The sequence below is a fragment of the Pavona decussata genome, unplaced genomic scaffold, assembly GCF_977016875.1.
Source record: "Pavona decussata unplaced genomic scaffold, jaPavDecu1.1 SCAFFOLD_64, whole genome shotgun sequence".
Lineage (NCBI taxonomy): Eukaryota > Metazoa > Cnidaria > Anthozoa > Scleractinia > Agariciidae > Pavona > Pavona decussata.
This window is the reverse complement of record NW_028145484.1, coordinates 5,994,858-6,018,408: the sequence shown is the minus strand read 5'-3', so window position 1 is coordinate 6,018,408 and position 23,551 is coordinate 5,994,858. Positions and strand designations below refer to the sequence as shown.

The 23,551-nt window shown below is 38.4% G+C and overlaps 5 protein-coding genes and 1 pseudogene across 6 annotated transcripts in view; 1 reads left to right on the top strand and 5 right to left on the bottom strand.

The window, feature by feature from the left end:
• The window catches only part of LOC146478756 (L-2-hydroxyglutarate dehydrogenase, mitochondrial-like), a 52,420-nt gene that overhangs the window by 5,178 nt on the left and 23,691 nt on the right, over positions 1–23,551 (top strand). The window contains exon 8 of the mRNA XM_085112358.1: positions 39–203. Within this exon, the coding sequence (XP_084968484.1) occupies positions 39–203 (165 nt within the window). The remainder of the gene's footprint in view (positions 1–38; positions 204–23,551) is intronic.
• LOC146478764 (ryncolin-1-like) lies at positions 966–3,094 on the bottom strand. The gene is made up of 3 exons (XM_085112349.1): positions 2,820–3,094; positions 2,073–2,453; positions 966–1,550 (listed from the first exon to the last, which is right to left on the bottom strand). Exons 1-3 carry the CDS (start codon positions 3,073–3,075, stop codon positions 1,294–1,296), a joined length of 894 nt encoding a protein of 297 aa, XP_084968475.1. The 5' UTR covers positions 3,076–3,094; the 3' UTR covers positions 966–1,293.
• On the bottom strand, positions 5,530–7,431 carry LOC146478763 (ryncolin-1-like). The gene is made up of 3 exons (XM_085112350.1): positions 7,161–7,431; positions 6,431–6,811; positions 5,530–5,914 (listed from the first exon to the last, which is right to left on the bottom strand). Exons 1-3 carry the CDS (start codon positions 7,402–7,404, stop codon positions 5,655–5,657), a joined length of 885 nt encoding a protein of 294 aa, XP_084968476.1. The 5' UTR covers positions 7,405–7,431; the 3' UTR covers positions 5,530–5,654.
• Positions 10,156–12,162, bottom strand: LOC146478762 (ryncolin-1-like). Its single transcript, XM_085112352.1, has 3 exons — positions 11,891–12,162; positions 11,320–11,700; positions 10,156–10,810 (listed from the first exon to the last, which is right to left on the bottom strand). The coding sequence occupies exons 1-3, from the start codon at positions 12,126–12,128 to the stop codon at positions 10,551–10,553; spliced, it is 879 nt and encodes a 292-aa protein (XP_084968478.1). The 5' UTR covers positions 12,129–12,162; the 3' UTR covers positions 10,156–10,550.
• On the bottom strand, positions 14,945–17,095 carry LOC146478761 (ryncolin-1-like; annotated as a pseudogene). The gene is made up of 3 exons (XR_014865163.1): positions 16,833–17,095; positions 16,090–16,470; positions 14,945–15,576 (listed from the first exon to the last, which is right to left on the bottom strand). The product of XR_014865163.1 is annotated as a ryncolin-1-like (transcript).
• Positions 20,232–22,811, bottom strand: LOC146478760 (ryncolin-1-like). The gene is made up of 3 exons (XM_085112354.1): positions 22,569–22,811; positions 21,839–22,219; positions 20,232–21,314 (listed from the first exon to the last, which is right to left on the bottom strand). Exons 1-3 carry the CDS (start codon positions 22,774–22,776, stop codon positions 21,055–21,057), a joined length of 849 nt encoding a protein of 282 aa, XP_084968480.1. The 5' UTR covers positions 22,777–22,811; the 3' UTR covers positions 20,232–21,054.

Below are 23,551 nucleotides of genomic sequence, written 5' to 3'. Positions count from 1 at the left end.
AGCATCATCTCAGTTGTATTTGTTATTTTTCATTTTAGTCTCCTCTCTGTTGTCGGTATGTCGTCACGTGTGGAGGTCTTTACTCAGATCGCCTTGCGGAGAAGTCTGGTTGCTCTAAAGACCCTCGAATTGTACCATTCCGAGGAGAATATCTTAAGCTTAAGGATGAGAAAAACTACTTGATCAAAGGAAACATTTATCCGGTATGTGACTCACTTAGCCAAGCTGGTGTTAAAATAGATTTTAGTGTTAATGTTAAGGACAGTGGCCCCTTTTGCTACTGTGCATACATTCTGTGCATCCCGTGACGATCTGGGAAATACAGGACTGGAAATATCCCATATCTTGCATTTATTTTAAACTGCTTTTCAGAATTACTGAATGGGTTATTATCTCTGAAAATACATGGTTCCCCCCTGCTTTGCTTGCATATTAATAAACCGTACAAGAAAACGTCTGTATTTGCAGACACCGCCCTTAAAAGAATCACTGCATCAGACCACAGCTGAAGCGTACTGCTCAGTAGCTTTCATTTGAATGGTCACACTTTAGGATTTCATCCACAGACTCAACATTTAGAACCACCTTGTACAGCGTAATAAACAGCACCACAGGAAAGTACTGCTCAGTAGCTTTCACTTGAATGGTCACACTTTAGAATCTCATCCACAGACTCAATAGCTGATCTGATTGTAGAATCACACGAACCGTGGGAAAATATGGTTCAATAACTTGAATTCGAATGGTTAATGGTCCCTCCCTCCCTTCCCCCGTTTTACAGCCTTAACAGAAAAGAACTACTCAATGGCTGTTTTCACACTGCAGGATTTCACTGTCAGACACAGTCATTCAAAAGAGACACATTTTGATTTCAAGGGTCTGCAACTCAGAAGTGATAAAAACGATAGAAATTAAGCCAGGTGTTGATCACCTTAGCGTTTTATTAAAGCATTCCTTTTACAGCACCATTAAAACTAATCGCGTTTTTTTCGCGTAAACGATTTAATGAACACAGAATACAATATTTGTATCCACACTGTTGAACTGAGAAGCCAGCAATGACTCAGCAATAGTGCTGACATTATCGTACGAAATTTCTTGTTTTTAAAAGTTTCTCGCAGTTTTACACATATGCAAACCCCAAAAAGTTCGCTTGTGAGATTACAAGTATGCTCGTCTGGTTACAAAGATCCGCAGCGCAATGAAAACTCAAGCAGAAGCATCTTACATTAAGCCTTGATTCCTTAAAATTAGTAAGTCTTTCTCTCGACATAAAAAACGAGACGCAGAGTTTTAAAACTTCTCTGGACGTATCTTCATCTCAGAGCTCTTGACAGAGTAATGAGAGTTTTTCCAGTATTGCCAGTCCATTCCTTGAGGACTGGTCTTGCCGTTAAGATACAGACCATTCAGGTTGGAATGATGGCAACTGTTATACCACCAGGCGCCCTTATAACTCACAGCACAGTTGGATCTGTCCTTGTCATTATCGCGATCCTTGGTGGTAAATGCTTGGCCACGATGATAAGTAAGAGAATCACCAGCAGTGCCTGAAAAACACAAATTAAATACGGTGTGAATTTGTTCTTGTGAAAAGGTTTTAATCTTTATTTGTGACATGCGAGGAATGATTTTGATAGCAACTACTAATAACCTAAGTGAAATTATTTAAGTTAAACTAAGTTTGTTGTTTGCTTGAAAGTACTAAGACATTTTCTGTAGTCATAAGATTTAACCAAAAAACACCTCTTTCAACTTGTCAGAGCACACATCAAATTAATTTTATTCACTTCTATGTGTTTAGGCTGTTTGGGTTCTTTGTTGTTTTTGTTGTCAATAAGGTCTTCCAAAAAGTGGATAAAACCCGTGGATTGAAACGATCTAACGAGTTCCAAACTGGTGTAAATTGGCTAGTTACTCTCCTGCTCATTTACTGGTTTTGAAACTCAATTCACCTGGACAGCGATTCAGTGCAGTTGAAAATTGAGCTATATATGGCAGTTAACAATTTTATGTAGAATATTGAATGTTATGCGCAACAGAACTGATAGCATCAACAGAGTTTAGCGTACCTGAATAACTACCCAAACTCAGCTGGTATTTTGCCCTCTCGCTTGCCACAGTAAATGAACTGTACTCTGCAAATGCCGTTTTGCCATGAATGTCTTCCACGTCAACGCGAAGCTTGTTACTGCTGCTTACAGTCAGGCGGTGAATCTTGTCCAATCCGAGCCAAAACTCGCCGTTCAGATTACCGAAGCCGCGTTTGTAGGAATCCCAAGCGCGGAAGAAATCTACGGAGCCATCCCGTCTCTTCTGAAACACCGTCCAACCTCCGCCAGCTGTTTTGTGATCACAGAACACTTCAAATTCACCCAGACCATCGGGATCGATTTTGTAGACTCCGTTAATCTTTTCCCCGGACTTGTAAACTTCGGCGCAGTTCTTGTAAACTGAAAAGTAGACAAGAAGGCTGGCAAACGATGACACAAGGAAAGAATTGGAAATACTTAATGAGTAAAATTATCGTCCCAAACTTTTACGTATTTGATGAGATCACCAAAACTTTTTTTTTTCAATGTGATAAATAATTTTCTTTAAAACTATGTAACGAGGCTAATAGGCGATGAAAAGTGTATGTGCAGACAAACTGAATTATTTCCAAAGAGACTGAAAGGCTAAGTAACATCTTTGTGCTGTTTAAAAATTTCAACTTGGGTCAACATAGAAAATTAGACGCGTGAATTAAACAAGCAAGATTTCAGGGAAGTAGAAAAAAATGGTAAAGTGGACTTAACAGCTGACAAAAAAATACAAACCTTTTCCATCAGAGCCTCCAGTTTCGTTTCTTTTCAGTGCCCTGATTTCTTGTTGAATTTCTGCCAGCTGTTGCTCGATTTTCTTGCAGTTTGGTCCGGCATAGAAGCTGTTGTAATTGTTATTTACGTTACATTTAGATTTGTCCGTCGTGTTTCCAAGTGCTGTTACGAAAACCGCGAACAGAATAGCTTCGAAGAATAATTTCATCATGCACTGTGTTTGAGAAAAGTTGTAAAAGAGCCGACCGACAGTCATACACAACGAATGATTCCCGAGACGTGGCCTTCCAAAATGATTTATTCTTGTAACGAGAGTTTTCTCGTCCGGCTAAATTCTATTTCAGGAGCGCTTTTGTTCTCAGTTACTACCAATGAAATAGGTCGACATTTTCACGCATCGTGACCGTTAGCTGGATTTCGTGACAGTCGTAAAGATTTATACAATGAATGCTTAATTGAGGTGAAGGAAAACTCCTCAACGTTACGAGTTGTGGGTGATTGAGAAGCCAGCTACATCAGGATTTCAGTGTATTGAGCCCGTACTGATGGGTATTAAACACGTACCTTTAAAGATCGAATCAAAGCAACTGAGTAAACATGTTTGAGATGAACAAGCATATAAAATAGTTTGAGTTATGTGAGCAAACGCAGTACATACAACCATGGTGTTCTCAAAAGAAAAGAATCGATAATACATGTATGCAAATATGTGTAGCTCTCTCATACCTAAGACAGACGGGGTTAAAATCACGAGGAGAAAATTCTCCGTTTTCTACAATACAGTCAAACCTCTTTATTACGGACACCAAGGGGGCAGGAATAAGCGTCCGTATTATAGAGGTGTCCGTTTTAGAGAAGCAAGCTTTATAGGGAATTCTGTCTCGCAGGGACCAAGTCAACTGTCCGTAATAAAGAGGTGTCTGTATTAAAGAGGTGTCCGTAAGGAGAGGTTCCACTGTATTGGAAAGTAAACAGTGCACAAAAAATCTGCTAATCAACAGACTTAATGCATTTTGAGCAGTCAGTTCTATTAAGCAGTCGCGATCACCTTTTATTTCCCAACGAGCTGTCTCTATTGTCTTGACCTTTTTTAAACGGTTACTTTGGAAAAGGAAACCAGTCAAATATAATAACAAATAGCGTGTTTATTTTCACAAATCATTTATTCGAAACCCTGCGGGCAGAGAGCCGAGTTTTCTACCGAAAGATCGAAGGGATTTCTGCTTGCAGGGTATTTATTGAACGGAAATAAATGTTCGTACTTTGTGGTAAAAAGTCTTCTCAGAAAGTCAGAATTATCACGATACCAAACTACGGACCCGAACCCTAACCCATTTCATGGATTGTGAATATATTTTAGCGTTTTACAGTCATTATTAGTAATTATTTGTTCATAAAACTGCACGACCCCACCAGCTCTGCTGGACCCGTGGGGGGAGTGTGGAGGGGAGGGGAGGGGATCCATATCCTAGACTACCCGAAAAAAGTATCTTTACCAGGCTGTAGGTATATGGAAGTATTTGAAAGGGTTGCTTCCCCCTCCTTCTCCCGATACTACAGGTCATTAACGGCCGTTTATCACTAAAATTCTAGAGCTAAAATAAGAGATTAATTTCTTTTTTGGAGCAGTCCTTAGGGTCTTGAACAACTCGGAGCTTATTAATACGAGTAGACATATAAACGGCTCAAATGTGTAACTAACTCTTAGGATGCGTCGCGGCAAAACCACTTGCTACGTGGACTCTATTTCTTTCTCTTCAGCAAAGACTGTCCTCTAGCCTGTGTGCAGATGTCTCCGTTTTTCTGCACGTATACTTTGTCTGTGGTATTCACTTCCGTTCTGATAGGCCAAACGAATTTCTGTGGGGGACAACGTTGAACCAAACATTTGCTTAAAATAGCCACAAATTTATGCCAATCAATCTGCGGTTTAAAATTGTCATCATTTCCATTTGATATTTTCACTTTATTTTTATAAAGCTGTTAGTGTTTTCTCAGTGAATCATCCTGATTTCTGTAGCATCACAGGTTAATAACTAGATTGTTTATTCCACTGCGCATATGCCACACATGACATTCCAATCCTAGCAGTATGCAGGATGTTTGTCCCATGAACCTAGTTTAATGGCCTTAGCTCCCACGAGTCTCCTGTAGCTCAGTGGTAGAGCATCCGAACTAGTAATCGTAAGGTCTTAGGTTCGATTTCCCTTTTCCGTGAATGCCTGTGTCACTCTCTGAATAATACATCATTCTCATAGATCATTTAATGCTTGTAACTGAAACATGATGTCCAGGATGGTGGCGGTAGACTTGTATAGTACCAAAAAAAAAAAACAACTGATGAATCTTTCATATTTAATTGCTCAGAATCAAGTTGAACTTCGTCTGTTTCTAAGACTGGGAAGTGACCTGATTATATACTAAAGACAAGAAAAAAAAGATACAAATTAATCAAGGTCTTGAACTCCTTAGCGTTTTATTAAAGCATCCCTTTTACAGCAATGTTAAAACTAAATCGCGTTTTTATCACCTAGAATTTTTTGCGTAAACGATTTAATGAACACAGAATACAATATTTGTATCCACACTGTTGAACTGAGAGGCCGGCAATAACTCAGCAATAGTGCTGTCATAATCCGAGGAAATTTCTTGGGTTTTAAAAGTTTCACACAGTTTTACACAAATGCAAACCGTAAAAAGTTCGCTTGTGAGATTACAAGTATAGTCGTCTGGTTGCAAAAATCTGCAGCGCAATGAAAACTCAAGCAGAAGCACCCTTTAATCCTTAAGCCTTGATTCCCAAGTGTTTCACTGGACGTGAAGAACGACACAATCTTAAAACTTCTCTGGACGTATCTTCATCTCAGAGCTCTTGACAGAGTAATGGGCATATTTCCACTTGTACCAGGTCATTCCTTGAGTTCTGATCTTGCCGTTAAGATACAGACCATTCAGGTTGGAATGGTGGCACCTGTTGTACCACCAAGCGCCCTTATGATCCACAGCACAGCTGCCTCTTCCGTACTTGTCATTATCGCGATCCTTTGTGGAAAATGCTTGGCCACGATGAAAGGCAAGGGAATCACCAGCAGTGCCTGAAAAACACAAATAAAATTTGGTCTTGTGAAAAGGTTTTAATCTTCATTTGAGACAGGCGAGGAATGATTTTGATAGCTACTACTAGTTACCTAAGCGAAATTTAAGTTACATCCAATTTATTTTTTACTTCAGGATACCGAAATATTTTCTGTGGTTATAAGATTTAACCAAGAAACACCTCTTTCAACTTGTCAGAGCACATCAAATTAATTTTTTCACTTCCATGTGTTTAGGCTGTTTAGGTTCTTTGTTGTTTTGGTTGTCAATAAGGTCTTTCAAAAAATGAATAAAACACGTGGATATTTAAAACGATCTATAACAAGTTCTAAACTGGGCCAATTTGCTAGTTTTTCTTCTGCTAATTCACTGGTTTAGAAACTCAATTCACCTGGACAACGATTCAGTTCAGTTGAAAATTAAGCGATATATTTGGCAGTTTTAACAATTTTATTTAGAATATTAAATATTATGTTTAGCAGAACTGATAGAATCAAGAGAGTTTAGCGGCGTACCTGAATACCTTCCCAAACTCAGCTGGTATTTTGCCCTCTCGCTTGCCACAGTAAATGAACTGTACTCTGCAAATGCCTTTTTGCCATGAATGTCTTCCACGTCAACGCGAAGCTTGTTACTGCTGCTTACAGTTAAGCGGTGAATCTTGTCCAATCCCAGCCAAAACTCGCCGTTCAGATTACCGAAGCCTCGTTTGTAGGAACCCCAAGCGCGGTAGAAATCTACGGAGCCATCCCGTCTCTTCTGAAACACCGTCCAACCTCCGCCAGCTGTTTTGTGATCACAGAACACTTCAAATTCACCCAGACCATCGGGATCGATTTTGTACACTCCGTTAATCTTTTTCCCGGACTTGTAAACTTCGGCGCAGTTCTTGTAAACTGAAAAGTAGACAAGAAGGCTGGCAAAAGATGACACAAGGAAAGCATTGGAAATACTTAATGAGTAAAATTATCATCCCAAAAATGAGACCACGAAAACTATTTTTTTTTCAACGTGATAAATAATTTTCTTTAAAACTGTGTAACGAGGCTAATAGGCGATGAATAGTGTTTGTGCTGACAAAGTGAATTATTTCCAAAGAAACTGAAAGACCAAGTTGTCCCTTTGTGCTGTTTAAAAATTTCAACTTGGGTCAATATAGAAAATTAGATGCGTGAATTAAGCGAGATTTCAGGCAAGTAGCAAAGAATGGTAAAGTGGAATTTACAGTGGAAAAATAGTACAAACCTTTTCCATCAGAGCCTCCAGTTCCGTTTTTTTTCAGTGCCCTGATTTCTTGCTTAATTTCTGCCAACTGTTGCTCGATTTTCTTGCAGTTTGGTCCGGCGTAGAAGCTATTGTAATTATTATTTACGTTACATTTAGATTTGTCGGTCGAGTTTGCAAGTGCTGCTACGAAAACCGCGAACAGAATAGCTTTGAAGAGGTTCATCATGCTCGGATGTTTGAAAACTTCGTTATAAAACAGCATCAAAGGCTAAAGAGAACGAATGATGCCCAGTACTTCCATGGTAGTTTATTTAGTTTTATGCAACGAGATTTTTCTTGTGCATAAATTCTATTTTGGAGCGCTTTCATCATCGATAGTCACCAATCAAATAGCTCCACATTTTTACAGATCGCCGTTGAGAAGTAAATGGCTTCCGTGATATTCCTGATGATTTTTGTATAATAAATTAGTGGTTTGGAGGTGTAAAAAACTCTTCGAATAACGTTTTATTGAATAAGAAGTCAGCTGTTCAGAATTGCTTGTGTATTTAGCCGTTCAAAATAATTGCCGTAAATTCAGAGCCCTTTCGTTGTCGCCTTAGTTTTAATCCTTCAAACAAACAATCACTGTCTTGTAATTAACATAGCGAACACATTCAAGGAGCACACAAAATAAGTCAAAATACAAAAACACATTACGTACAAATATTAAATTACCGTTTTCTCGGAGCAAAAATCGCTGAGATTTCTTACATTGTCAAGAAATCACGAGCAAATTCTCAAAAATTGTCGACGGCTATAATATCAGAAAACGGACAGTGCAAATTGAAGGAAATCACTGTTACTTATTTATGTGGTCACACTTGGTGATTTTATCCACAGTGATAATGCATTCATCCTTGTTTTTATTGAAACCCTTTGTTAGAGCCATGTTTTCAGTCAGCGTCATAGCCGTATGCCCTGTTGGGAGCACTCAGATTTCTTTTCCCGAGTATGCCTGTGTCAGTGCCTAAAAAATGCTTCTATCATTTATTCAGCAGGCCTAAAACATCACATCACATTTCTTTTAATATAACCCTTTGTTTGCCTAAGCACAGCCACTCACTACCCTAACTGTATTCAGTTTATGACGAGCGAAAGATTGTCTTCGCTTCTGGACAAAAGGCATAAATTTGTGTTAAATTCGGTGATTTTTAATAATGGCAACGAACTCTTTTAAATTGTAGAAAGGGTGACTTTGTTTTATAATGCGCCTAATTTAATTTTAATTTTAATTTACTTTTTGCCGCGTTAAAGGGTCAGCTGGGGCACATGCGCAGTAGAGTCCGGTTGAGACTAATTTGCATACAACTCGTCGCAGGATTTTTGCTTTTCCGCCATTGTAAAAGCTTTCAAAAATATCCTAAAGATTAATTACTAAAGAACTTTTGTAAATAAAACATTCACCTAACTTTCTGAAGATGAACGCGATTCAAACAGATGAAAACAGCTTGCTAAACTCTCCGACGGTATTTGAAACAGATGGGCCAACGATTTAAAAGTGCTACTCATCAATGCGCGCATGCGCCTTAGGTGACATAGTCCATTCCATTTAAGTCCTAAGCTGAAAAAAACAAAACAAAACAGAGGGGAATCCAGCCCTTCAAGTAACTGTGGGGACCGTTCTCGAACGCTTGAACGACTTGCTTGCTCACTAAAAAGAAGAAATGAAAATAAATTACGCCAAGATTGTTTGCACAAAAAAAGTTTCTTTTGTCTGCATGGTCCTCAGTGTAAAAGTCTCCAAACAGGTATGATGTTCTCGTGTTTAAAACACGAGGGAAATTTGTCATTTTAAAGCCACACGAAACTCCTATGAGTATTTTTTACCTTTTCTGAGCTTCTTTTCTTTTAAACTATGATTTAACTGCATTCAAAATTTTGAAAAAGCTTAATTTTGACAAGTTCCACCAAACGGATTTTGGCGATTTATAGTATGTTAGAAGTAGGGAAAAATTCAGTTGCAGTTAGTTTGATCATGACCATCTGTACTTCATAGATTGGCTGGACTGCTACTTGCAGATGCTGATTACACAAAAAGACAAAATCATCCCCACTTTTGATTTTGGTGAACTACAGGTGTATTATATCATTTTGAGAAAGGAAACATTTTCATCCAAAGGGTATAAATCCATGCATAACGGTCGTGTTTTCTCATTGTGAACTTAGGCTGCCCGTGGTCATGTAAGTCTATTTTTTCCAGAAGGCGTCGGATTGTACCATGTCGACAAGAACGTGAAATATCTTAGTCAATGGAAAGACTTGTTTGTTATGTCACTTGGAAAGATTGGTGTAAAAGGACTGTTTGCTGTTGATGGCAAAGAATCGGTGAGCTGCACCACAGCTAAAAAAATTAGTATCGGTAATATATGAATGGTCACAGTTTAAAGATTTCATCCACAGGAAAAAAACGTCAAAGCCACCTTGTACAACATAATGAAAAGCAGCACAGGAAAGTTCTTCTCAGTAACTTTCTTTTGAATGGCCACACTTTAGGATTTCATCCAGAGACTGAAAAGTCAGAACCAGTTTGTACAGCATAATAAACAGCACCACAGGAAAGTACTGCACAGTAGCATTCATTTCAATGGTCACAATTTAGGATTTCATCCACAGACTCTAAAGTTAGAACTACCCTGTACAGTATAATAAACAGCACCACAGGAAAGTACTGCTCAGTAGCTTTATTTCAGTGGTTACACTTTGTAATTCCATCCACAGACTCAACAGTTAATTGAAGAATCACACGAATCGTGGGAAAATATGGCTCAATAACTTGAATTCGAATGGTTAATGGTCCCTCCCTCCCTTCCCCCGTTTTACAGCCTTAACAGAAAAGAACTTCTCAATAGCAGTTTTCACACTGCAGGATTTCACTGCCAGACACAGTCATTCAAAAGAAAAACATTTCGATTTTAGGGGTCTGAAACTGGGAAGTGACCCGATTATATACTAAAGACAAGAACAAACGATAGAAATTAATCCAGGTGTTGATCACCTAAGCGTTTTATTAAAGCATCCCTTTTACAGCACCATTAAAACTAAATCGCGTTTTTATCACTTGGAGTTTTTCGCGTAAACGATTTAATGAACACAGAATACAATATTTGTATCCACACAGTTGAACTAAGAGGCCAGCAATGACTCAGCAATAGTGCTCATGTAATCCTACGAAATTTCTTGTTTAAAAGTTTCTCACAGTTTTACACAAATGCAGACCGCAAAAAGTTCGCTTGTGAGATTACAAGTATACTCGGCTGGTTACAAAAATCTGCAGCGCAATAAAAACACAAGCAGAAGCACCCTTAAATCCTTAAGCCTTGATTCCCTTAAATAAGTGTTTCACTGGACGTGAAGAACGACACAATCTTAAAACTTCTCTGGACGTATCTTCATCTCAGAGCTCTTGACAGAGTAATGGGAATTTTTCCAGAGGTACCAGCTCATTCCTTGAGTACTGATCTTGCCGTTAAGATACAGACCATTCAGGTTGGCATGATGGCAGTTGCTGTACCACCATGCGCCCTTATCAAGCACAGCACAGTTGGATCCGCCGCGCTTGTCATTATCGCGATCCTTGGTGGTAAATGCTTGGCCACGATGATAAGCAAGGGAATCACCAGCAGTGCCTGAAAAACACAAATTAAATACGGTGTGAATTTGGTCTTGTGAAAAGGTTTTCATCTTCATTTGAGACACGCGAGGAGTGATTTTGATAGCAACTACTAATTACCTAAGCGAAATTTAAGTTACACTGATTTTGTTCTTTACATGAGGGTACAAAACATTTTCTGTGGTTAAAAGATTTAACGAAAAAACACCTCTTTCAACTTGTCGGAGCACACATCAAATTAATATTATTCACTTCCATGTGTTTGGGCTGTTTAGCTTCTTTGTTGTTTTTGTTGTTAATAAGGTCTTCCAAAAAGTGGATAAACCCGTGGATTAAAACGATCTAACGAGTTCCAAACTGCTGTAAATTGGCTAGTTACTCTCTTGCTCATTCACTGGTTTAGAAACTCAATGCAAATGGACAACAGTTGAAAATTAAGCGATATATTTGGCAGTTAACAATTTTATTTAGAATATTAAATACAATGCTTAGCAGAACAGATGGAATCAACAGAGTTTAGCGTACCTGAATAACTACCCAAACTCAGCTGGTATTTTGCCCTCTCGCTTGCCACAGTAAATGAACTGTACTCTGCAAATGCCTTTTTGCCATGAATATCTTCCACGTCAACGCGAAGCTTGTTACTGCTGCTTACAGTCAGGCGGTGAATCTTGTCCAATCCGAGCCAAAACTCGCCGTTCAGATTACCGAAGCCGCGTTTGTAGGAATCCCAAGCGCGGAAGAAATCTACGGAGCCATCCCGTCTCTTCTGAAACACTGTCCAACCTCCGCTAGCTGTTTTGTGATCACAGAACACTTCAAATTCACCCAGACCATCGGGATCGATTTTGTAGACTCCGTTAATCTTTTCCCCGGACTTGTAAACTTCGGCGCAGTTCTTGTAAACTGAAAAGTAGACAAGAAGGCTGGCAAACGATGGCACAAGGAAAGAATTGGAAATACTTAATGAGTAAAATTATTGTCCCAAACTTTTACTTGATGAGATATCCAAAACCGTTTTGTTTTAACGTGATAAAATGGAATTAAGTAGAATAGACTGGTAAAATGGAATTAACAGTGGACAAAAAATACAAACCTTTTCCATCAGAGCCTCCAGTTTCGTTTCTTTTCAGCGCCCTAATTTCTTGAGGAATTTCTGCCAACTTTTGCTCGATTTTCTTGCAGTTTGGTCCGGCGTAGAAGCTGTTGTAATTGTTATTAACGTTACATTTAGATTTGTCCGTCTCAGTACTTTTGGTGGGTTTCACCGACGAGTTTGCCAGTGCTCTTATGAAAACCGCGAACAGAATAGCTTCAAAGAATAATTTCATCATGTACTGTGTTTGATAAAAGTTGTAAAAGAGCCGACCCACAGTCATACACAACGAATGATTCCCGAGACGTGGTTTCCAAAATGATTTATTCTCGAAACGAGAGTTTTCTCGTCCGGCTTAATTCTATTTCAGGAGCGCTTTTGTTCTCCGTTATTGCCAATGAAAAAGGTCGACATTTTCACGCATCGTGACTGTAAGCTGGATTTCGTGACAGTCATTTCTATAATGAATACTAATTGAGGTGAAGGCATACTCCTCGAATTAAGAGTTATGGATGATTGAGAAGCCAGCTATTCCAGGATTCCAGTGTATTTGGCCCGTACTGATGGGTATTAAACACGTTGCTATAAATATCGAATCGAAGTAACTGAGTAAACATGTTTGTGATGAACAAGCAAACAAAAATAGTTTGAGTTATGTGAACAAACGCAGTACAAACAACCATGGTGTTCTCAAAAAGAAAAGAATCGATAATATGCAAATATGTTCTCTCAAACCTAACTAAAAAGACGCGCGGGGTTAGAGTCATGAGGAGCAGTTGAAAATTCTCTATTTTCTACAATATTGGAAAGCAAACAGTACACAAAAAATTTGCTAATCAACAGACTCAATACAACCGAATCTCTTAATTACTGTAATTTTGAGCAGTCAGTTCTATTAAGCAGTCACAGTCACCTTTTCTTTTCCAACGAGCTGTCTCTATTGTCTTGACCTTTTTAAATGATAACTTTAGGAAAGGAAACCAGTCAAATATAATAACAAATAGCGTGTTTATTTTCACAAATCATTTATTCGATACTCTACGAGCAGAGAGTCGAGTTTTCTACCGGAAGATCGAAGGGATTTAGACTGCTTGCAGGGTATATATTGGACGGAAATTAATGTTTGTACTTTGTGGTCAAAAGTCTTCTTAGAAAGTCAGACTTATCACGATATCAAACGACGGACCCGAACTCTAACCCATTCCATGGATTGTGAATATATTTTAGCGTTTTACAGTCATTATTTGTAACTATTTGTTTCAAAAAATGCACGACCCCAGCAGCTCTGCTGGACCCGTGCGCGGGGGGAGGGGGGAGGAAGGGAGGGGGGGGGAGGGGAGGGGATCCATATCATAGACTACCCGAAAAAAGTATCTTTACCAGGCTATAGGTATATGGAAGTATTTGAAAGGGTTACTCCCAACCCCCCGATAATACGGGTCATTAACGGCCGTTTGAGATAAAATGAGAGATTAACTTATTTTTAAGAGCAGTCCCTGGGGTCTTGAACAACTCGGAGCTTATTAATACGAGTAGAAATATAAACGGCTTAAATGTTTACCTAACTCTTAGGATGCGTCGTGGCACAATCACTTGCTACGTGGACTCTATTTCTTTCTCTTAAGCGAAGACTGTCTTCTAGCCTCTGTCCAGATGTCTCCGTTTTACTGCACGTATACTTTGTCTGTGGTATTCACTTCCATTCTGAAAACTGAGGCCAAACGAATTTCTATAGGGAACAACGTTGAACCAAAAACTTGCTTAAGATAGCCACAAATTTATGCTAGTCAATCTGCGGTTTAAAATTGTTATCACTTCCATTTGATATTTTCGCGTTATTTTTATAAAGCTGTTAGTGTTTTTTCATTGAGTCATCCGGAGTCCTGTAGCATCACAGGTTAATAACTGGATTATTTATTCCATTGCGCTTATGCCACACATTGACATTCAAATCGTAGCAGTATGCAGGATATTTGTCCCATGAACCTTGTATTGTACCAAAAACACAATAACTTATTAACCTTCCATATTTAATTGCTCAGAATCAAGTTTAACTTAGTCTGTTTCTAAGTATTTGAAGGTCACTAAAAGAAGAGATGAAAATAAATTACGCCAAGATCGTTTGCAGAAAAAAATTTTTTTTCGTCTGCATGGTCCCCCGTGCAAAAGGCTTCAAACAGGTTTGATGTTTTTGTGTTTCAAACTCGAGGGAAATTTGTAATTTTTAAGCCACACGAAACCCCTATGAGTAGCTTTGACCTTATCTGAGCTTCTTTTCTTTTAAAACTATGATTTAACTGCATTCAGAATTTTGAAAAAGCTTAATTTTGACAAGTTCCATTAAACGGATTATGGAGATTTATAGTATGTTGGAAGTAGGGAAAAATTCTGTTGCAGTTAGTTTGATCATGACCATCTGTACTTCATAGATTGACTGGACTGCTACTTGCAGATGCTGATTACACAAAAAGACAAAAGCAAGCCCACTTTGATTTTGGTGAACTACAGCTATATTATATCATTTTGAGAAAGGAAAAATTTTCATCCAAAGGATATAAATCCATTACGTTCAAGTGTGTTTTCTCATTGTGAACTTAGGCTGGGCGTGGTCATACAAGTCTTTTTTTCCAGAAAGCGTCGGATTGTACCATGCCGACAAGAACGTGAAATATCTTAGTCAATGGAAAGATTTGTTTGTTATGTCACTCGGAAAGATTGGCGTAAAAGGACTGTTTGCTGTTGATGGCAAAGAATCGGTGAACTGCACCACAGCTAAAAAGAACTAATCAGTGGTATATGGACGGTGACATTTCCACAGACAAAAATGTCAAAGCCACCTTGTACAGTAAAATGAAAAGCACCACAGGAAAGTACTGGTCAGTAGCTTTCATTTGAATGGTCACACTTTAGGATTTCATCCTCAGACTTAAAAGTGAGAACCAGTTTGTACGGCTGAATAAACAGCACCACAGGAAAGTACTGCTCAGTAGCTTTCATTTGAATGGTCACACTTTAGTATTTCATCTACAGACTGAAAAGTCAGAACCACTTCAATCAAGGTCTTGATCACCTTAGCCTTTTATTAAAGCATCCCTCTTACAGCGCCATTAAAATTAAATCGCGTTTTTATCACCTAGAATTTTTCGCGTAAACGATTTAATGAACACAGAAAACAATGTTAGTATCCACAGTGTTAAACTGAGAGGCCAGCAATGACTCAGCAATAGTGCTGCCAAAATCGTACGAAATTTCTTGTTTTTAAAAGTTTCTCACAGTTTTAAACGAATGCAAACCGCAAAAAGTTCACTTGTGAGATTACAAGTATAGTCGTCTGGTTACAAAAATCAGCAGCGCAACGAAAACTCAAGCAGAAGCACCCTTGATTCCCTTAAATAAGTGTTTCACTGGACGTGAAGAACGAGACACGATCTTAAAACTTCTGTGGACGTATCTTCATCTCAGAGCTCTTGACAGAGTAATGGGAATTCTTCCAGTGGTACCCGGTCATTCCTTGAGTACTGATCTTGCCGTTAAGATACAGACCATTCAGGTTGGAATAGGGCAAGCGTTATACCACCAAGCGCCCTTATAACTCACAGCACAGTTGTCTCTGTGCTTGTCATTATCACGATCCTTGGTGGTAAATGCTTGGCCACGATGATTAGCAAGGGAATCACCAGCAGTGCCTGAAAAACACAAATTAAATACGGTGTGAATTTGGTCTCGTGAAAAGGTTTTAATCTTTATTTGTGACGCGCGAAGAATGATTTTGATAGCAACTACTAATTATCTAAGTGAAATTCAAGTTACACTAATTGTATTGTTTACGTGAGAGTACAAAACATTTCTGTGGTTATAAGATTTTTCCAAGAAACATCTCTTTCAACTTGTCATAGCACACAACAAATTAATTTCTTCACTTCCATGTGTTTAGGCTGTTTAGCTTTTTTCTTTTTTTTGTTAAAGGTCTTCCAAAAAGTGGATAAAACCCGTGGATTATAACGATCTAACGAGTTCCAAACTGCTGTAAATTGGCTAGTTACTCTCCTACTCATTCACTGGTTTTGGAACTCAATTCACCTGGATAACGATTCAGTTCAGTTGAAAATTAAGCGATATATTTGGCAGTTAACAATTTTATTTAGAATATTAAATATTATGCTTAGCAGAACTGATAGAATCAACAGAGTTTAGCGTACCGGAATACCTTCCCAAACGCAGCTGGTATGTTGCTCTCTCGCTTGCCACAGTGAATGAACTGTACTCTGCAAATGCCTTTTTCCCATGAATATCTTCCACGTCAACGCGAAGCTTGTTACTGCTGCTTACAGTCAGGCGGTGAATCTTGTCCAATCCGAGCCAAAACTCGCCGTTCAGATTACCGAAGCCGCGTTTGTAGGAATCCCAAGCGCGGAAGAAATCTACGGAGCCATCCCGTCTCTTCTGAAACACTGTCCAACCTCCGCCAGCTGTTTTGTGATCACAGAACACTTCAAATTCACCTAGACCTTCGGGATTGATTTTGTAGACTCCGTTAATCTTTTCCCCGGACTTGTAAACTTCGGCGCAGTTCTTGTAAACTGAAAAGTAGACAAGAAGGCTGGCAAACGATGGCACAAGGAAAGCATTGGAAATACTTAACGAGTAAAATTATCATCCCAAACTTTTACTTGATGAGATCACGAAAACTGTTTTCTTTTCAACGTGATAAATAATTTTCTTTAAAACTGTGTAACGAGGCTTTCAGGCGATGAAAAGTGTATCTGCTGAGAAAGTGAGTTATTTCCAAAGAGACTGAAAGACCAAGTTGCACGTTTGTGCTGTTTAAAATTTCAGCTTGGGCCAATAAAGATAATTAGACGCATGAATTAAACAAGCGAGATTTCAGGCAAGTAGAAAAAAATGGTAAAGTGGAATTAACAGTGGACCAAATAACACAAACCTTTTCCATCAGAGCCTCCAGTTTCGTTTCTTTTCAGTGCCCTGATTTCTTGTTTAATTTCTGCCAGCTGTTGCTCGATTTTCTCGCAGTTTGGTCCGGCGTAGAAGCTGTTGTAATTGTTATTTACGTTACATTTAGATTTTTCCGTCGAGTTTGCAAGTGCTATTAGGAAAACCGCGAACAGAATAGCTTCGAAGAGGTTCATCATGCTCGGATGTTTGAAAACTTCGTTATAAAATATCATTAAAGGCTAAAGAGAACGAATGATGCCCAGCACTTTCAGTTTATAACGAGATTTTTCTTGTGCTTAATTCTATTTTGGAGCGCTTTCATCATCGATCGTCACCAATCAAATAGCTCCATATTTTTACAGATCGCCGTTGACTAGTAAATGGCTTCCGTGATTTTCATAATGATTTTTGTATAATAAATTAGTGGTTTGGAGATGTAAAAAATCTCTTTGAATAACGTTTTATTGAATAGAAGTCAGCTGTTCAAAATTGCTTGTGTATTTTCAAAATAATTGCCGTAAATTCAGAGCCCTATCTCTGTCGCCTTAGTTTTAATCCTTCAAACAAACAATCACTGTCTTGTAATTAACATAGCAAACACATCCAACGAGCACATAAAATAAGTCAAAATATAAAAACACATTACTAGTCTGAAATGTCAGCCGTCTCCTCCCCCTACGCACAGGGGGCGCGGGTTAGGGGGAGAAGACGGCTGACATTTCAGACTAACACATCACATACAAATATTAAGTTACCGTTTTCGCAGAGCAAAATCGCTGAGATATCTTACATTGTCAAGAAATTACGAGCTTTAAATCACCTTTTAGAAATTCTCAAAAATTATCGACGGCTATAATATCGGAAAATAGACAGCACTGATCGAATGAAAACACTGCCAAATAACTAATTAATGTGGTCACAGTTGGTGATTTTATCATGATGTATTCATACTTGTTTTTATCATATCCCTTTGTTAGAGCTATTTTTTTAGTCAGCGACACAGGCGTGCTACTTGTTGGTTTTCTATTTCCGAGTAGGCCTGTGCCACTTCTATCATTTATTCACCAGGGTTAAAACATAACATCACATTCTTTTCAATATAACCCTTTGTTTGCCTAAGCAAGACAACCGCTCACTACCCTAGTTGTATTCAGTTTATGACGAGCGAAGACTGTCTTCGACTTTGGACACAAGACATAAATTAGCGGTATATTTCGGGATTTGTAACCATGGGAACGAACTCTTTTAAACTGTACAAAGGGTTACAGAATTCAAGCTACAGGTTTTTGTCCATCTTTTACTTTTTGCTTCGCTTGCCTGCATACTCTTTGTTTGCTTTCTTGGCTGTACAAGGTTCATCGCCAGTACCTCTTCAAACCAGCTTACAACCTTGTCAAACAGACATTTCTCTTTTTCTTTATTGTCAAACCCAAACACCTTGGCTCTAGTTCGCAGCGTTACAAAATGTTTTGCTATTTTTCTTTTCTTTGAATGTGTTTTTTTTGTGAAGAAAAAAAAAAAAAAAAAGAAAGAAAAGAAAAGACTGAGCACAGACTATTATTGTTCTTCTCTTACTAGGTACCATATCATAGACTACCCGAAAAAAGTATCTTTACCAGGCTATAGGTATATGGAAGTATTTGAAAGGGTTACTCCCCCCTCCCCCCTCCCGATACTACGTTTTACTGCACGTATACTTTGTCTGTGGTATTCACTTCCGTTCTGAAAAGGCCAAAGGAATTTCTGTGAGGAACAACGCTGAACCAAAAACTAGCCACAAATAGCCACAAATTTATGCCAGTCAATCTGCGGTTTAAAATTGTAAACACTTCCATTTGATATATTCACGTTATTTTATAAAAGTTGTCAGTGTTTTTTCAGTGAAACATCCTGACGTCTAGCATCACAGGTTAATAACTAAATTATTTATTCCACTGTGCATATGCCACACATTGACATTTAAATCCTATCAGTATGCAGGATGTTTGTCCCATGAACCTAGTTTAATGGCCTTAGCTCCCACGTGTCTCTTGTAGCTCAGTGGTAGAGCATCCGAACTAGTAATCGTAAGGTCTTAGGTTCGATTTCCCTTTCCCGTGAATGCCTGTGTCACTCTGAATAATACATCATTCTCATAGATCATTTAATGCTTGTAACTGAAACATGATGTCCAGGATGCTGGCAGTAGACTTGTATAGTACCAAAAACACAACAACTTATGAATCTTTCATATTTAATTGCTCAGAATCAAGTTTAACTTCGTGTGTTTCTAAGTACTCGAAGCTCACTAAAAGAAGAAAGGAAAATAAATGACGCCAAGGTTGTTTGCACAAAAAACGTTTTTTTTTGTCTGCATGGTCCCCTGTACAAAAGGCTTCAAACGGGTTTGATGTTTTCGTGTTTCAAACTCGAGGGAAATTTGTCATTTTGAAAGCCACACGAAACCCTTATGAGTAGTTTTGACCTTTTCTGAGCTTCTTTTCTTTTAAAACTATGATTTAAATGCATTCAAAATTTTGAAAAAGGTTAATTTTGGCAAGTTCCACCGAACGGATTTTGGAGAGTTATAGTATGTTGGAAGTAGGGAAAAATTCTGTTGCAGTTAGTTTGATCATGACCATCTGTACTTCATAGATTGGCTGGACTGCTACTTGCAGAAGCTGATTACACAAAAAGACAAAAGCAATCCCACTTTGATTTTGGTGAACTACGGCCATATTATATCATTTTGAGGAAGGAAAATTTTTCATCCAAAGGGTATAAATCCATAAAGTTCGTGTTTTTTCATTATGAACTTCGGCTGCCCGTGGTCATATAAGTCTATTTTTTCCAGAAGGCGTCGGATTGTACCATGCCGACAAGAACGTGAAATCTCTTAGTCAATGGAAGGTATATTTGGTATGTCACTTGGAAAGACTGGTGTAAAAGGACTGTTTGCTGTTGATGGCAAAGAATCGGTGAACTGCACCAGAGCTAAAAAGAACTAATCAGTGGTATATGGACGATCACTGTTTAAGATTCCATCCACAGACAAAAATGTCAAAGCCACCTTGTACAGCAAAATGAAAAGCACTACAGGAAAGTACTGGTGAGTAGCTTTAATTTGAATGGTCACACTTTAGGATTTCATCCTCAGACTTAAAAGTTAGAACCAGTTTGTACGGCATAATAAACAGCACCACAGGAAAGTGCTGCTCAGTAGCTTTCATTTGAATGTACAGACTTTAGGATTTTATCCACCGACTGAAAAGTCAGAACTAGTTTGTACAGCATAATAAACAGCACCACTGGAAAGTACTGTTCAGTAGCTTTCATTTGAATGGACAGACTTGAGGATTTTATCCACCGACTGAAAAGTCTGAACCAGTTTGTACAGCATCATAAACAGCACCACTGGAAAGTACTGCTCAGTAGCTTTCTTTTGGATGGCCACACTTTAGGATTTTATCCACAGACTAATAAGTTGGAACCAGTTTGCACAGCATAATAAACAGCACCATAGGAAAGTGCTGCTCAGTAGCTTTCATTTGAATGGTTACACTTTAGAATCTCATCCACAGACTCAATAGCTGATCTGATTGTAGAATCACACGAACCGTGGGAAAATATGGTTCAATAACTTGAATTCGAATGGTTAATCCTCACTCCCTCCCTTGCCCCGTTTTACAGCCTTAACAGAAAAGAACTGCTCAATAGCTGTTTTCACACTGCAGGATTTCACTGTCAGACACAGTCATTCAAAAGAGACACATTTCGATTTCAGGGGTCTGAAACTGGGAAGTGACCTGATTATATACTAAAGACAAGAAAAAAAAGATACAAATTAATCAAGGTCTTGAACTCCTTAGCGTTTTTATTAAAGCATCCCTTATACGGCAATGTTAAAATTAAATCGAGTTTTTATCACCTAGAATTTTTTGCGTAAACGATTTAATGAACACAAAAAACAATATCTGTATCCACACTGTTGAACTGAGAGGCCGGCAATAACTCAGCAGTAGTGCTGACATAATCCGAGGAAATTTCTTGTTTTTAAAAGTTTCACACAGTTTTACACAAATGCAAACCGCAAAAAGTTCGCTTGTGAGATTACAAGTATAGTCGTCTGGTTGCAAAAATCAGCAGCGCAATGAAAACTCAAGCAGAAGCACCCTTAAATCCTTAAGCCTTGATTCCCAAGTGTTTCACTGGACGTGAAGAACGACACAATCTTAAAACTTCTCTGGACGTATCTTCATCTCAGAGCTCTTGACAGAGTAATGGGCATATTTCCACTTGTACCAGGTCATTCCTTGAGTTCTGATCTTGCCGTTAAGATACAGACCATTCAGGTTGGAATGGTGGCACCTGTTGTACCACCAAGCGCCCTTATAATCCACAGCACAGCTGCCTCTTCCGTACTTGTCATTATCGCGATCCTTTGTGGAAAATGCTTGGCCACGATGAAAGGCAAGGGAATCACCAGCAGTGCCTGAAAAACACAAATAAAATTTGGTCTTGTGAAAAGGTTTTAATCTTCATTTGAGACAGGCGAGGAATGATTTTGATAGCTACTACTAGTTACCTAAGCGAAATTTAAGTTACATCCAATTTATTTTTTACTTCAGGATACCGAAACATTTTCTGTGGTTATAAGATTTAACCAAGAAACACCTCTTTCAACTTGTCAGAGCACACATCAAATTAATTTTTTCACTTCCATGTGTTTAGGCTGTTTAGGTTCTTTGTTGTTTTGGTTGTCAATAAGGTCTTTCAAAAAATGAATAAAACACGTGGATATTTAAAACGATCTATAACAAGTTCTAAACTGGGCCAGGCCGTAAATTTGCTAGTTTTTCTTCTGCTAATTCACTGGTTTAGAAACTCAATTCACCTGGACAACGATTCAGTCCAGTTGAAAATTAAGCGATATATTTGGCAGTTAACAATTTTATTTAGAATATTAAATATTATGTTTAGCAGAACTGATAGAATCAAGAGAGTTTAGCGGCGTACCTGAATACCTTCCCAAACTCAGCTGGTATTTTGCCCTCTCGCTTGCCACAGTAAATGAACTGTACTCTGCAAATGCCTTTTTGCCATGAATGTCTTCTAAGTCGACGCGAAGCTTGTTACTGCTGCTTACAGTCAGACGGTGAATCTTGTCCAATCCCAGCCAAAACTCGCCGTTCAGATTACCGAAGCCGCGTTTGTAGGAACCCCAAGCGCGGTAGAAATCTACGGAGCCATCCCGTCTCTTCTGAAACACCGTCCAACCTCGGCCAGCTGTTTTGTGATCACAGAACACTTCAAATTCACCCAGACCATCGGGATCGATTTTGTAGACTCCGTTAATCTTTTCCCCGGACTTGTAAACTTCGGCGCAGTTCTTGTAAACTGAAAAGTAGACAAGAAGGCTGGCAAAAGATGACACAAGGAAAGCATTGGAAATACTTAATGAGTAAAATTATCATCCCAAAAATGAGACCACGAAAACTATGTTTTTTTCAACGTGATAAATAATTTTCTTTAAAACTGTGTAACGAGGCTAATAGGCGATGAATAGTGTTTGTGCTGACAAAGTGAATTATTTCCAAAGAGACTGAAAGACCAAGTTGTCCCTTTGTGCTGTTTAAAAATTTCAACTTTGGTCAATATAGAAAATTAGATGCGTGAATTAAGCGAGATTTCAGGCAAGTAGCAAAGAATGGTAAAGTGGAATTTACAGTGGAAAAATAGTACAAACCTTTTCCATCAGAGCCTCCAGTTCCGTTTTTTTTCAGTGCCCTGATTTCTTGCTTAATTTCTGCCAACTGTTGCTCGATTTTCTTGCAGTTTGGTCCGGCGTAGAAGCTATTGTAATTATTATTTACGTTACATTTAGATTTGTCGGTCGAGTTTGCAAGTGCTGCTACAAAAACCGCGAACAGAATAGCTTTGAAGAGGTTCATCATGCTCGGATGTTTGAAAACTTCGTTATAAAACAGCATCAAAGGCTAAAGAGAACGAATGATGCCCAGTACTTCCATGGTAGTTTATTTAGTTTTATGCAACGAGATTTTTCTTGTGCATAAATTCTATTTTGGAGCGCTTTCATCATCGATAGTCACCAATCAAATAGCTCCACATTTTTACAGATCGCCGTTGAGAAGTAAATGGCTTCCGTGATATTCCTGATGATTTTTGTATAATAAATTAGTGGTTTGGAGGTGTAAAAAACTCTTCAAATAACGTTAATTTTATTGAATAAGAAGTCAGCTGTTCAGAATTGCTTGTGTATTTAGCCGTTCAAAATGATTGCCGTAAATTCAGAGCCCTATCTTTGTCGCCTTAGTTTTGATCCTTCAAACAAACAATCACTGTCTTGTAATTAACATAGCAAGCACATTCAACGAGCACACAAAATAAGTCAAAATACATAAACACATTACATACAAATATTAAATTACCGTTTTCTCAGAGCAAAAATTGCTGAGATTTCTTACATTGTCAAGAAATCACGAGCAAATTCTCAAAAATTGTCGACGGCTATAATATCAGAAAACGGACAGTACAAGTTGAAGGAAATCACTGTCACTTATTTATGTGGTCACACTTGGTGATTTTATCCACAGTGATAATGCATTCATCCTTGTTTTTATTGAAACCCTTTGTTAGAGCCATGTTTTCAGTCAGCGTCATAGTCGTATGCCCTGTTGGGAGCACTCAGATTTCTTTTCCCGAGTATGC